The sequence below is a fragment of the Akebia trifoliata genome, chromosome 9 (genome assembly GCF_017979445.1).
Source record: "Akebia trifoliata isolate Shusen 1 chromosome 9, ASM1797944v1, whole genome shotgun sequence".
Lineage (NCBI taxonomy): Eukaryota > Viridiplantae > Streptophyta > Magnoliopsida > Ranunculales > Lardizabalaceae > Akebia > Akebia trifoliata.
In genome coordinates this window covers 21,796,348-21,812,004 of record NC_141383.1, presented here as the reverse complement: position 1 = coordinate 21,812,004, position 15,657 = coordinate 21,796,348, and the positions used below count along the sequence as shown (strand labels likewise).

Genomic DNA, 15,657 nt, shown 5'->3' with positions numbered 1-15,657 from the left:
ACCTAAAAAATGAAAAAAAAAAATTCTAGACGATCGATATATAGACATTATACTTGAGTGATCAAACTAATAGCTAAGAATCAACCAAAAAAAAAAAAATGCTCAAATCTAATTATTAGAAGTCAGCAATCAAAGCTAATTGTTTGAGTATAGGTTCTTCAATTTTTATTTTTGAAAAAACAAAAAGCCTTCGGGTTAGTAGGCCCAAAGTGTGTCACAAGACATTCCTAAGCTATGTTAACTGATTCGTGGATTCGCTTAGTTCGAATTCGGGTTCATGGTTCGCCATATGGTGAAAAGGATGAAGGTATTTGATCATTTTTCATCAGTTTATTAATAAAGACCAAGGTCAAAGGGAGTTTTTTATCAATTTAAAATTTCAGGAAGATATCTCAATATATCAATATGTTGAGGTTCGGATCGAATTAGTTCGTGATTCGGTACCACTTAAATGAATTGGGTAATCCTAAGTTGTGTTGACTTTTGTGAGTTCGATATAATTGTTTTTATGTGAATAGCTTATATGAATCATGTGCACGTACTCTGCGAAATGTACGAGTGGATCATAGAGTTTGATACTCTTTAACTATTCAAGGGTCGCCCTTATGGTTGTGGAGTTTGGAAAGATATTACTAATAATTGACACCTATTTTGTAATAGAATACCTTACAACAGATGCAATATATCAACTATTAGTTTGTAAAAACTTGCCTTCTATGAGGAGTCATTTATTTCATATATGTTAGTTGATTTATTTCAATGAAAACGATCGTGATGGGTAGAGAAAGTGTGGTTGTCGAAGTTCCTTTTATATGATAAAAATTGAACCACAACCCATTCCAAATCAAGATTCTTTCTAGTGCAAGTGTTTCATAGAATGCATCATTCTTTGCATGGATTGCGTTCTTGGATAAGATTCTTACGATCGATGGATCTCCTCAGTATTCGAGGATTACAAACCCCCCACCCCTAAGGGATGCCTAACATACATAAATGATGAACAAAACTTTGATAAGGACAATGAGATTATGAGAGGGTATTCAAAGGGGTTACTAAGAAAATGGATCCATGGGAAACCAATATTATTGATCCCTAGGACACTATGTTAAAAAATGAGTAAATTCGACGCCAAGGTCTGTTGAATAGAAAAAATACATATAAATATATAAATAAATATTTATAAATCGAGTTAAATAGTTTATGTCATTAGAGACAAAAATGACTCATCCATGGTTGAGATGAGACATCAAACCAAGATTTGAAACCGTGATCTAAAATAATTGTTTAATGTGAAAAGCTCACATCAATCACGTACTCCTTGAAATCGTATGAAAGTGAACCACAAAGTTAGTACTCTTTAACTATTCAAGGGTCATGCTTATGATCGTGGAATTTGGAAAGGCATTATTGATAGTAGATGCCCATCTTATTATAGAAACATTTTCTTTACTAACTTTGTAAAGATTTTAAGCCTTACTAAGCGTCATTTTGATCAAATAAACTATCACATTGGCAATCCAACACCACAGTCCTTTAGATTTTCATCGAAAAACTCGGATCCAAAAAAAAAAAAAAAAAATTAAAAAAACAAACTCCTATGGGCTTTTGATCCATGGTTTTAAAAATAACTTTTTAAGAGAATTTTTTTTATCAGAAGTTCGTAGAATTTTGTCCTCTACAACCCTGAATCATTGGATCGTGGTTTTGGATGCCACAAGTTGAGCCCATGGACCCTTAGTGAGGGTGAAATCCTTACTAACTTAGTAAGGCTAGTTGGACTCATTTCGTAATAGGACTCCCTAGAAACCAAGGGATATATCTACTATTAGTTTGTAGAAACTCGATCGTCTTTTACGTTCAATCATTTATTTCATGACTAATGATAAAAGGACGCAATAAAACATATACAGTCCACTACGTGAAAACTGGAAAATTAGAAAAGAAAATTTGACTGGCCAAGGCCCAAAAATTTAAAAATATGAATTTTGACGGCGCAAGGTCATCAAAATCATTTATAATCCCCATATTCAACTGTTTAGAGCCGTCAAATTCCTCACATCCTCCATTAATTTGACAATTTTAGCCCATCAAAAAAAAAAATTGACGGCCTGGACCATCAAATATGGGCTTTTTTCATGTTGTGGTTGACTTGGCAAGTGCACAGAATCGTAAATATTTTCCCTTGTGTATCCCAAAGAAAACATATATGGTTCTGTGGACTTGCCACGTCAAACGTGAACAAACCACGTACGTTTAAGTACATCAGTTTATCGCAACTCTTTTATCATTTATGTCGTCTCCATTATCAATAGGGCAAATATTTGCCAATGTTTGGAGAGAGATGAAGATCAAGTCTCATGAAATCTTCATTTATAGACAAATTTGAATGAATGGGAGAATGCTGATTTAATATCACTCTCCTTGACAAGATCGGTACGACTTATTTTAATGCAAATGATCAAACCACGACTCATTCCAAATCAAGATTCTCTCGAGTGCCAGTATGTTGTTGAATTATTAATCGAAGATTCCTAAACCACTAATAAATGCCTAATAGGGATGATCGATGAATAAAACTTTGATTAGGACAATGATTTGACTGTTGTTACAAAGTGTTTCCTAACCCCACGATCGATAATGCTTGAATCAATGGCTATAAATCATCAATCAGTTTGATTTTTTATCTATATGTCAAGTGGGATCTGTGGACCCCTTTGGACTATTTCCTTGATCCATAATCAAAAAAAAAAAAAAATATTGGGCCAAGTTTAGCTCTAAACGATAAAACTGCCCAATTAGGGTGATTTGAACCCATTGAACATCTAAAGAAAAGCTGGTCCACCATAGGTATCATCTGGGATTGTCAAGTTAGTGGGCCATGTGTAAGTTATTCATAGTCCATGGGCTTCCGACCCCTTGCATCAGTTCAGGTTAGGGCCTAAATGCACCCAGCCCGGCCTGCTAGTGTATTGTATCATCGTATACTAAAAATTAATTTAAATATGTCAAAAATAATAAATTTATCTTCATGTATAATCATCTTTTCAACAAGGATAGAGATTGGACCCTATTTTGATGAAAAATAACACCAAACACGCCAAACGACTTTGGAAAGTGAATGAATTTAATTTTTTTTATAAAATAAAAATATCAGCCTGAGCCCTTTAGGACTGGGTTTCGGCTTAGCCCAATTAGGCCCAATTGAGGTATAGAGCTGGTTTAAGGTATAGCGAATCAAGGATGACTCATCCAATCCCTAAAATGAATCGTCTAATTTTCAAATTGGGCCCATAAGGTGAAATTGGTCCCAAGGTCAACTCAATTGGTGGTTTTTAGCAACTGAATTTCAGCAATATATTATTTTTTGGGTGAATATTTGAGATACCCCTATGTGAAAAGTTATGACATAACCCCCTTGACCTTGGTCTACTCTGAGAGAACAAAGTAAAATAACCTTATACTTCATCTTTTTTTTTTTTTTTTTTTAATTTTTATTGTGAGTATCCTCACCCTTCGGGTGAGACTAATCCCACGGACACATGCACTGCCCCCTCAGAAAGTCTGACGTGCAACAGGTTGAGCGAGGGTCAACTAGACCCTGAAGGGTGACCCCAAGGAATTCATTGCTTTGTGAGGTTTTGAACACTAGACCTACCCTTCCTAAGGAGCTTATCAAGGCTCAGCTTGCCACTAGGCCAACTCCTTGGGTTTAAAAAATGTTTGGGAAGTCAATCAGGCAACCATATGACCATCTCAGCCAGCCAAGGCAAGCTGAGAACGATCCTCTACAAGATGGCCCAAAGGTTGAGGATAAGAGTAAAAATTGTAGGTTTCAAGGAGAAAAAAAATCAAGGATTTTGACTAAAGATTGAAAATGAGGGCATTTAGATCATTTTCATTGATCTGTCAGAGAAGAACAAGGTCAAGGAACATATCATCAGTTTTAATTGGGCTTCAAACCCATAATCAAAATGTTCAAATCCAATTGGGGAAAAAATCACCAATCAGACTAACTTTTGCTCTGTAAGTTAAAAAGATAGGGTGGTCAAAGCAGTGGATCCAAAAGAATATGACACAGAGAAGACGTTTATTTAAAGTTGCTTATGAGGACTTTTAGGCCATTTATGTTAGTCTATCAGAAAAGAAGTAGGTCAAGGTACAGTCATCAGTTCGAAACTACAAGGAGGTATCTCTAATATTGACCAAACATAAAGGGGCATGTCTAAATCACCCTAAACAATATAGATGAAGAGTGGTCTTTGTGGGCCTGATGGCGATCAAGTGCATGTGCCAAGCACCATGAAGGTACAGCACGCGAACAGTACTTTACACGTGTCACTTTAAACAAAGATCACTGGGATCTTGTGCACATAATGCATGTCATGATTAAAGGTCCATGTTCTCTTACTTATATAAATACAATGCTTTAAAGTACTTGAAGCCACATACATGCATGTTATCATACCTCATCTATTATCTTCAATTGCAAATAAAGTGATTTTAAATAAATAATTCACTCTTGCTTTCATGTTTTGTTAAGTGGTCCATCCATGTATAAAAAAACATGCTCTTCTTAATTTTTATTTATTTATTTATTTATAACGGGGTATCGACAATGGATCGGGCCCATATCTGAGCTTTGCCCAATCAATAGACCGTGGTCTTGTCCAAGGACTATTCCCAGGGCATGTGCAACACCTACAATCAATAAGTCCACACCTTACTTACAAAAAATATGTTTGTGTGTAAGAGGTAGGGGAGAATGAGTTTGATGCGAGTTCTTTGTATAAAAACCAACATGAAGACTCCAAAAATCCAATATATTGGAGAGGGGGAGAATTATAAATATAAAAAGGTGATGAGACTTGATTGGAGTATGACACACCTGAGAGCGGTGAAAAATATACACTCAATACTCCCCCTCACCCAGAAGGGTGGTAAGAATTGAACTCGTGACCTATACAAACCTAACAGTCCGATACCATGTTAGCCAACCAACTACTCCAAAAGACCGATAGGTTGAAGAGGTGAGAACTGTGAATATAAGAGGGTCATAGCGAGTCAATTACTAAGATTCAACCATGAACATTTATAAAAACTATAATTCACCAATCGAGTTGAATGTTTATATATAAATCTTTCAAAAGATCCACCTATAGGGTTAATGGGTCTAAAAATACCCCATAAGACTTTATAGGGGGGTTGACATTGAAGAAATACAAAATCAAGATAATCAATTTTGATCAGACTTAACTTGTTTCCTACCCCCACCCCACCCAAACACACACACAAACAAACTTTTTATTTTAATGAAAATGATTGAATACTAATATTTCTACATCTTAATCTTCTTGGATTCATTGGTCTTCTGGAATTGATGTACCTCACTCCAATCAAAGAATACAACTCGAAAGTTTGAATAATCTCATGCTCTATATATCCTTCACTCTTTTTTTTTTCTTTTCATTTTTTGGTGATGGGCGTGTCCTAACTTACATCCGACTAGTGGTGCCGGAAAAGTTAAGGTAGGAGCCAAGGCATATGGGTCCCTCCCTAGGGCACATGCAATGCCTGCATACTCTTCACTCTTGTTTTCTTATAATCTTTATAATCTATTTTTTTTCCTTTTAGATTTCTGACCATGACTTCCTTCAAGGAGAATAAATAGACGAGAACTTATATTGGACATTGAATTGATCAGTTCTTTGACATCTTTGTCTTTCAAATGGAGCACTAGAATATTTCCCAAACATCCCAAGGGGGATAGGAACGTACTGAATCAACGGGCAGGCAGACAGGACTAGTAGGTAGGACTTTAGCGAACGAGCAATCTCCAATTCCCGCTAATCACTCCACTCCTCCAGCGAACCATTGATGAGCCAGCCGAGCAGATTGATTTTCGAGTTTATTGATCCGGCGGGGCATGGGGGGCCTACGCTTGCTACTAGCGCACTACGACTTTTCAGCCTATTCCTTTATAGTGTAATTCCATCAGCATTGAAGAAAAAATGTAGTCAGTTAAGAGGTTACTTACTAACTACGGCTTAACTGACTAGACTACTGATATCAAGTGGAGTGTGTCAAAAAAATTTCTATATGCTCTCTATGTTTTTTTTATTTTCGATTTAACATAGATGATGGCCTTAAAAAAGACATGCTTCCATTAACCTTAGTCTACTCTAATGTTATGTTTGGATTGAGAGAAATGGAGAGAAGAAAAGAGAAAATAAATGAGTTCTCTCAATTTCTCTTGTTTTGATTATTAAGCGGGGAAAAAAGAGAAAATAATTGGAGTGAAAAAAATGTTAGTTTTCTTTCTATCCAAAAGTGGAGAGAAGATGAGAGAAATGGAGAGAAACCCTTATAAAATATTTTCCAATTCCAACTCTGCCGTTAGATCTCTTTATAATATTTTAAAATTCCAAAGTAGTTCCAAGTTCTCTCCTGTCAATCCAAACATAGTAGAGAGAAATTAAGTTTCTCTTCTCTTTTCTTAATGAGTTTCTCTTCTCTCCACTTCTCTCAATTCAAACATAGCCTAAAAGACTAGTGGAAAATGACTTAGATACCCTGTCTTCAACCTATATAACAAAAACCTTTGATTTTTCTTTTCAAAATCAGTCATTTTTAATTTCTTTTGTAAAAAAAATTATTTTTATCTTCAAGCTTAAATTTTTATCTACTTCAACCTTCAACTTTTAATATTCAAGAATAAGATATGACTTTTGAAGAAGTTAGATGGAAGTTTGGATAGAAAAATCCATGCTTTTCTACGAGGAGTTAAGGTGACACTATAATGGATTGAAGATGAGGTAAAATAGATCAAAAATATTTACCAAAGAACATGAAAATGACAAATTTTGTTAGAGAAAAATCAAGGATCTTGCTAGAGTTGAAGGTGAGGACACTATATAGATCATTTTTCAATAGTTTATAAGAGAAGACCAAGGTCAAGGGGCATGTCATCAGTTATATAGAAAATCTAAATAATGCTTATATATAAAAGTTGGTGGGCACACGACAAAGTGCAATAAATAGGCTTTGGAAATTGGATTTTGATTGAAAATGCCCTTAAAAAAACTTTTAATTTCCAAAATACACTCATATGCTAGATCCCAAGGTGTATTTATTGCACTTTAACGTGTGTCGTAGGGCACACGTTAACAAAACCACTCAATATAAATCCCTTGTTAACTTAACTTAAGGGTTTTGTTAATTGTATTAAATACACTTTGGAAATTGGTTTACCTACCGACACTACCCTAAAAAAATTTCTTTTATCTCCAAAAATACCCTCAAATACGTGTCTTCAAGGTGCATTTAATACACCTTAACGTATGCCCTTAGGGCACACCTTAACAAGATCTACATTTAAAGGGTAAGGATTTCAGTTGGGAAGGAAGAAAATAACATTTAAAGCATGGATTGAAGCATTAAAGCATGAAATTTGCAACCACTACCTTCCTCCTCCCATCCTTAAACATGTATAAAAGTCAAGTAGACAGTTATGTTTTTCTCATAATTTAAGAAGCTTAAAGGCCATCTATAAGGCAATAAAGGCTATTGGGAAGCAATGATTTACCTGTCTTCTTTAATTCTCCCAAAAGAAATCTTTCAATTTAAAAAAAAATAAAGAGACCTACTTTAACTTATTATATACTTTATAGCTCATACCATAGGTTTAAAAATCGTTTGAGTTGACTCAATTTGAAAGATTTTTTTCAAGGTGACTCAACCTTCAAATTCGATCGAATAAACTTGTTGAGTCAATCTAAACAAAATCGGCCAAGTCAACTTGAAAATGTATTGAGTAGTATCAGAAACTTGATTGAGTTATTTGGTTATAGATAAGAATAATGCTACAGTGACCTCAAGATTGAACCTCACATCACACACCCTGACATAAAAGTATATCGAAACCATATATACCTTCCTTGAGATACGAGAAAAAACATCTATGATTCCTATCCACTTTCATGTCTAGAAGTACGATATGAGATCCAATCTTGAGGTCACTCCAGCATAACTCTATTGATAATATATAATTTCATGGAAAAATTATATATTATATTAACATGAACATGACATGACCCAACCCATTGCCACTCATAATCTCAATAATATCAATTTGGTTAATGAATTCTCTATCATATATTTTCTTTAATAGTTTGTATGATTGCAAAAGAAAATGATTTTTTCAACGAGATAGGAAATCCTAATGTTAATTTCTCACGGAAGTCTATAATTATTCTCCAATTAATTTTACAAGGAGATCCATTTTCTTAAGACCCTTTATTTTTATAGAAAAAATAATTTTTTGGACGTTATAAGTTATAACTCTAATAGCCATATTATAATCATATCAAACGCCCAATAATTAAGTGTTAATTTATCATGATTTTAATAATCAGAGATCAATATGAATATGGAGAACAATTACAATTGTCAATATGAATCATCCATTACATTGACTTGTCCAATATTTTGAAAACATTATGCCAGTTAACAAAAACTTGTCCGAATCAAATTACATTTTATATTTTGATTTTGATCTAAATGTGTGTCGTGTATATAAAATAAGTTTTTGATTAAGCAGTAAGAGTCTATAGGTTGTGAGTTTGATACCCAGTACGAGTAATATTTTCTCGGGGCCACCCGTGAGGATGCACCCCACCCTCACTTACCCAATGCATGTGATATGCAGGTGTTGCACGTGCCCGAGGGAGTGGCCCATATGCCTTGACTTCGATCCTCGTAGTCTGATGTAAGTTCGAACACCACATCATTAAAAAAAAAAGATAACTATTTAAATATAACAAACGTATATTAATAAATAATTTTAAAAGGTTTTAAACAATTTGATTTGATAAATTTGAGATAAAATAGCGGACGAGTCAACTCGGTATCTGAGGGTGGCAGCTACATATAATATTTAATAGTTTTAAATCGTTTTAAACAATTTGATTTTGATTAATTTGATATAAGATAACTCTAACGAGTCAACTCGGTATCTGTTGGGTGGCAGCTAACAACTTATATTTTTTTATTTTTTCTGCCTTGGAACGTTTACCGTTTCGTCTTGACTTCTCCAACCGTCCACGAAATGTGACAGATCTGATCAAGTGGGCCAGATCAAATGGTGGGCCTGACCCTTGACCCTCTAAATTTTCACCACGTGTACTTTCTGTCATGGTCAAAATTGATTGCTCACTTTAGAAAACACATGGGTATGTGGTCGAATAAAAAATAAGAGGGATTTAAACATACCCCCTCTAAGTTTGGTGAATATTTGAGATTCCTTTCTACTTTTTTTTTTTACATTGATAGTATTCCCCTTGACCATGATCTTCTATGAGAGATTAATAAAATAACGAAAATATCCCCATCTTTAATCTCTTGCCATTTTTTTTTTCAAGGATTCATTGTCTTTAAGCTCTTCAATTTTTTTTGGATAAAATACTATAATTTATCTGATAATCAAAATTTTCATCTCAAAATACCCTAGAAATTTTACCTTAATTTAATTGAAAAATAAAATCTAGGATTAAAACATTATTTATTTTTTCATTAATTTAGAAGATGGAATATTGGGAAAAAAAAATTCTTGTGTTTTATATAATAAAATACAATGGTTGTCTTCCCCTAATGTTAATATTTTCTATATATAAAAAAAAACCACCGTGATTTGATTGAAAAAAAAAAAAGGATAAAAACATTATTTATTTTTTCATTAATTTAGAAGTTGAAATATAAAAAAAAAATGTTATTTATATAATAAAACAAAATGATTGTCTTATCCTTCATAAAGAGCGGTTCAAATTCAATCTTGTATGTATTTCAAGGAATTTTATCTATTTTTTTATCCTCTCTTTTCAAGAATATTTTTTGAACTTATTATATTTTCTCTTCTATCCATTTTTCAATAATATATTTATAAATTTTATTGTTTTTCCTCTTTTATCTCCTTGACTCCAACAAAGAGGATAATCGTGTTGTACACACAAACAAACTCTAGTCAATCAACAAATGGAGACATCATTACAAAAAGCCAATATTGATGTCAAAATTTTACAGCAAGAAGAGATTGAAGAAAGGGTATTTAGGTCACTGTATATTAGTCATAATAAAAGACTACAGTCAAAGGATATTTCAAATATTCACTCAAACTTAAAGGGTATGTCCAAATCACCCTAAAAGCCTAAAACAAGACAAAAGTGTAGGTTCTTTTAGTAATATTTTACAAAATCAAGGTTACTTAATCCTTTGGTTTCCTACAAATACATGTCCACTCGTCTCCCTCGTTCATGCGTACACACAGAGAACATAACTCTCTCTCTCTCTCTCTCTTCCTTCTCTGCAACTCTTGTGCCCTAGAAATCTCTCTCTCTCTCTCTTCCTTCTCTGCAACTCTTGTGCCCTAGAAATCTCTCTCTCTCTCTCTCTCTCTCTGAAACTCATGCAAAAACAATGGGGAATCTGTGTTCCTGCTGTACTCCCAAACCAATAAAGAAGAAATCCTCGAAACGTTTCTCGAATTCTCAACCAGGAATCGGTTCAAGCAATCGTTGGAACAAAATTAGATCTTCGAAGAAAGAAAAACTTGAAGATTCTCTGATTAAAGAACAAGCTATAGCTGCAGCTATACTCTTTAAGCATCACCAACAGAACGGAACTCTACCACCGTTTGATCGTTCTGCTTCTTTGAGATATCCAGTTTTAGGTTCAAAGAAGCAATCTTTGCCGAGAAGTTCGAGTTCTAGGGCTCGCTCTCTTACTGATCCTCTTCTTCAAGTTCATCAGTTTGTTAATCAGGTTCGCTTTTATCTCATTTAATTTCTTTGAGAATTTTCGAATAACAAAATTTGGATATCGAAGCGAGATTTAAATTTCTAATTAATCTGATTGAGATTTATTAGTTGGAAATTCAAGGTTGGTGATGGTTTTATCAAATTCTGAAGTTTGTGGCCTTGAATCTCCATTTCTAGTCAAAAACGAAAAATAATTTCTTTTCTTTTTTTAAGGTTTTCTAGAAATTCTACTGCCACACCAACTTTTTCTAAGAGGACCCCAATTCATCTGATATCAAAGAATTTAGTGGACATCTTGGGTTTCTCTTAGTAAAAATTAATGTGACAATCGGAGTTTTTTTTTTTTTCCTTGAATTCGTTTCTAAGAATGTCTACTTTTTGTTAAACAATTACCTAAATGCGCTCATCTTCAATCTTTAATAATAATAAAAATCAAGAAAAAGATTGGATTTTGAAGAAATATAAGATGTTGAAATTTAGGGAAGAAAAATCAAGGGTTTTATTATAAGGAGTTAAAGCAATGTTGAAATGGTGGATTAGAGATGGGATTGAATAGATTACAAATAATTTAACATAGAGGTTGAAGAATTTGAAGAAGACTAATTTTGGGAGAAAATAAATAAAGGGTTTTGGCTAGTGATTGAAGATGAGGATGTTCAGGTAATTTTTCGTTTGTCTACATAGAAGACCAAGGTCAAGGGGCATACTTTCAGTTTGAAAAAATAGGAGTATCTCAAATATTCACAAAAACATAGAGGGGTAATCTCTAAATCAACCAAAAATATGGTAAGACCCTGATGTCACATAGATAACGTAAACGGAATGTTTCCAAAGGCGGGCACGCGTCCTTTGTAAGACCATTCTAAGTTCTAACATTCTTGGGTCTTCTATTTTACACTTTATAGGAGAGTTTATATTGTCACATCATTTTTCCTTATTACACACCAACAATGAAATATCCAATTTGTGTTTTCTTGTTTGGTGGGCAAATTTTAAATGGATTTGTTAAACTAAAGGTTGACAACAGCTGCTTAGATTTGCTTTATTGGAATGAGAGTGATTGTTATGGGAATCAGTATAATCATGTTTCTTCTTGGATTTGCTTAAGTTTTGGTTGTTATACTTTTTATATGATATATTATTCTATCTTAGTTATTTGAAACATGGTTTTAAATCTCGTTCGCGTGGTATCATCCATGAATGAGATAGATATACAAGGCGTCTCAAGTCTCAACCATGCAAAATCTTACGAGACAAACGAGATGACTCGGATGATATTTTGAAAATCTCGTTTGAGTTAGTAAAACTTGTTAAACATTATATTTTTTTAAATTTAAATATTTATTATCCAAATAAAATATGATTTTATTACTAAACATCTTCTAATCTATTTTATTTTCTAAAAACAACATTAATTTTTATATAAATATTTATGAATATATAATTGTAAACCGAGCCGTGACGAGATGTCAAACCGAGTTTTGAAACCATGATTTGAAATGTTTAGAGCTGATGCAGCTAAACTCAGAGCAAGTAAAATATAATATTTTATTATAGCAGGCAAGACAACATAGGAGAAAATAATCACTTTTTTTTTTAAATTATTGATAATAGGAAATTACAAAGAAAAAATGAGTTACTTGCCCCGTTCTTAACCATTCTTGTTTTTCTTGTGATAGGATATAAAGATTGATGATCTGGAGACCAAACATTTCGTCCTTGTTCATGGTGGTGGATTTGGTGCTTGGTGTTGGTACAAAACCATTGCCCTCTTAGTAGAAAGTGGATTCAAAGTTGATGCTATAGACTTAACTGGTTCTGGAATTCATTCATTTGAAACAAACAACATTACAAGTCTTTCCCAATATGTAAAGCCACTTACTGATTTCCTTGAAAAACTCGGGGATGGCGAGAAGGTTCGATCTCTTTCTTTTGTCCTCTAGAAAATTTCTAAACTTGATTTGTATAAAAACTTGGTGGAGTACATTGATCAACAAAAAAAGAGAGGACTATGGAGGGATTATCTTTCGACTACGTACAAAGATATTCTTCCATGTTTCATCATCATGGTTTCTATTAAAACAATTATCAAGTTGAATGTGTTAAGAGATTGTTTCCTTGATTGGATAAAGCTATATTTCAAGAATTTTAAATATTTGTTCACTTATGCAGGTGATCTTAGCTGGGCATGATTTTGGTGGTGCGTGTATATCATATGCCGCTGAGTTGTTTCCATTGAAGGTTGCAAAAGCTGTTTTTATTGCTGCAGCAATGTTGAATAATGGGCAGAGTACTCTTGATATGTTCTCCCAACAGGTTAGCCTCCAAATATGTATTTTTTTTTCTTTCTTTCTTGAATTTGATGATTCATCACTTGGAGAAATTTGTGCGGAATGCTCAGTGCTCGTTAATCATCTAGGCAATTGTCAATGCATGTATACTTTATCATGATTTAAACTCAACCCACCACTCTTAAGCAGAGATTGACTCTTCTATGTCTACCTAAAGCTAAAATAGACTAAAATGACTTATTAATAATTTGATTCCTGAGGAACTCCTCATCTAAAGTGGCTGATTTCCTCCATCATTGAATTTCTCCCTTGGTTGTCATTGATTCATCCTCAAAATGTTTTACATTAACCATCAATGATTCTTTGATACTATTCTGATCTACATAGTCATCATTGAGGTCTCTGATGTTCTCTGTTCTTCGTTATCATAGTAGAAAGAAATATTCTCTATCAAAGGTTTGGTTGACACCACTGGTTGCAAAAATTAATTCAAGAATTAGCAAATCAATAGTCTTTAGGAAATAAAACAAGCATTTTGACATATTATGTATTGTCTAGTTTTATGGCCTTGTATGCTAACTACATGTGAATTTCAAACTCCCCTTGAGCTTAAAATCAGGTATACTTGATAAATGCAGATGATATGAATCCTAGTGCATGTAGATGCAAAATATGAAAAAATTTCCTAACAAAAGAGGTTTTTACTATTTCCAGAGCACATCTTACTTCATCCAGAGCTGTCAAATGTTTCTTCACTTGACTGGTGAAGCAAAATTTCTCTGGATGAATAACAATGTGAATGAAATGACATTTGGGGCTCTATAAATTTATCTGAATCAATCTACATAGGATATATATATAGGGTCCCGTTCGGCACCCAACATTTTGCCCAACAATTTACCCAACATGTTTATATATATATATATATAAATCCTGGAATTTAGATATGGTGAGCACAAACATGTGTAGTCAGATTTTGTATTTTGGTGAGAGGACATAATTAGCTTTCTTACTTATTTTTCTTTCCGGGTCTACTGAAATCCTACTTTGTGACCCATTTGTACTTATGGTTTGTGCCTCTTTCTAATAAATGTAATGATTTTATAACGCCCCCATAATAAATCCTTTTCTTTTGTATCCCAAGGCAAATGATCTACGGATCTGTGATGGGGGTGTGTTTCAGAGGGGGGGGGGGGTCATATTATGACGACTCTTCTAATAATATTAATTTTAAAGATCAATTAATAAAAAGTTTTGATTTCTTATGATTAATATCCTTTAATTCTACAGGCAGTTTCAAATGGTCCGATGCAACAAGCTCAGATATTTTTGTATGCAAATGGGAATGACCACGCTCCAACTGCTATCGACCTCAATAAAACATTGCTGGGGGACTTACTATTTAACCAAAGTCCTTCTAAGGTATGTTTATTATGCATTAATCTGCCAATACAGAATATTGTTTGCTTGAGTTAAAGATAATTTATATGGTGTGTTTTAATTTTTTGTGAAAATATGTTATCTGATATTGGTTATTTTCATTTGACGATCAAGGATGTTGCATTGGCCTCGGTTTCAATGAGGCCAATCCCCTTTGCACCTGTTCTAGAGAAGCTCTCCCTTTCTGACAAGAACTATGGCTCTGTCCGAAGATTTTATATAGAGACTACCGAAGATAATGCCATACCGCTCTCTCTACAAAAGAGTATGATAAACTCAAATCCTCCACAGCGGGTGTTCCAGATAAAGGGTTCTGATCACTCACCTTTCTTTTCAAAGCCCCAAGCTCTACACAAGATATTGATAGAGATCTCAACGATCCCCACAATCTAAGTCTAGTAACCTATTCTTGAAGTGCACACTAGCCTGCAAATGCAATTTCAGCAAAATTGGGCTTGTTTGATCATCCATGCATAATTTGTGTCCTCATCACACACGACATACATACTCTCTGAGGAAAAAGAATTTCACATTCTTACTTTCGTGAAGCGATGATGTGTGCTTACAACAATGGGTATCCGTAGATTTTTGCATATTCGGAATCTCAAGTAAGGAAGGTCGATTGATGTAATTTTCTTCGGTTTGTTATTGTTTAACCAATAAATGGTTAGTGTGTTTGAATCATTTAACATTCTTGAGCCCTAGCAAAGTAAAGATCTTTTAACATTGTTGTCAAGGTTAGGGTAATTGGGTACAACTCTAGAAGGATTTGCAAACTAAATAAATGATAGAAAACCTTTGATTATTTTATGAAGAATCCATAAACGTTAATCCATTGTATTTAATCTTGTCTTAACTAATTGTAGAAAACCCTTGATTTTTCTATCTAAAATTTCATCTTCTTCAACTTTTTTCTAAAATCGTGCCATTGTTGACATTTAAAGGTTGAAAAACGTAGAATCTATAGAAAATGAGGGGGGAAAATTAATTTACCAAAGAGTTTCAAGATGATAAATTTCAAGAAGGAAAATCAAGAATTTTTATTTCATGTTGAACACTGACATTTAGGTCATTTTTCAATTGTCTATTAGAGAAGGCCAAGGTTAAGAGACCATCAA

At 33.6% G+C, this 15,657-nt stretch overlaps 1 protein-coding gene across 1 annotated transcript; it reads left to right on the top strand.

Annotated features, from left to right (window-relative positions):
• Positions 1 to 10,310: 10,310 nt before the first annotated feature.
• Positions 10,311 to 15,223, top strand: MES15 (methyl esterase 15). The gene is made up of 5 exons (XM_086454320.1): positions 10,311 to 10,812; positions 12,488 to 12,724; positions 12,981 to 13,124; positions 14,390 to 14,521; positions 14,654 to 15,223. Exons 1-5 carry the CDS (start codon positions 10,468 to 10,470, stop codon positions 14,930 to 14,932), a joined length of 1,137 nt encoding a protein of 378 aa, XP_086310446.1. The 5' UTR covers positions 10,311 to 10,467; the 3' UTR covers positions 14,933 to 15,223.
• Positions 15,224 to 15,657: the final 434 nt, after the last annotated feature.

Excerpts from the sequence above, each read along its gene's own strand:
- MES15 (XM_086454320.1), top strand. The coding sequence starts at position 10,468 with ATGGGGAATCTGTGTTCCTGCTGTACTCCCAAACCAATAAAGAAGAAA. Across the intron at positions 13,125-14,389 it reads TTGATATGTTCTCCCAACAG|GCAGTTTCAAATGGTCCGAT; the intron begins GTTAGCCTCCAA and ends TTAATTCTACAG. Across the intron at positions 14,522-14,653 it reads TTAACCAAAGTCCTTCTAAG|GATGTTGCATTGGCCTCGGT; the intron begins GTATGTTTATTA and ends TTGACGATCAAG.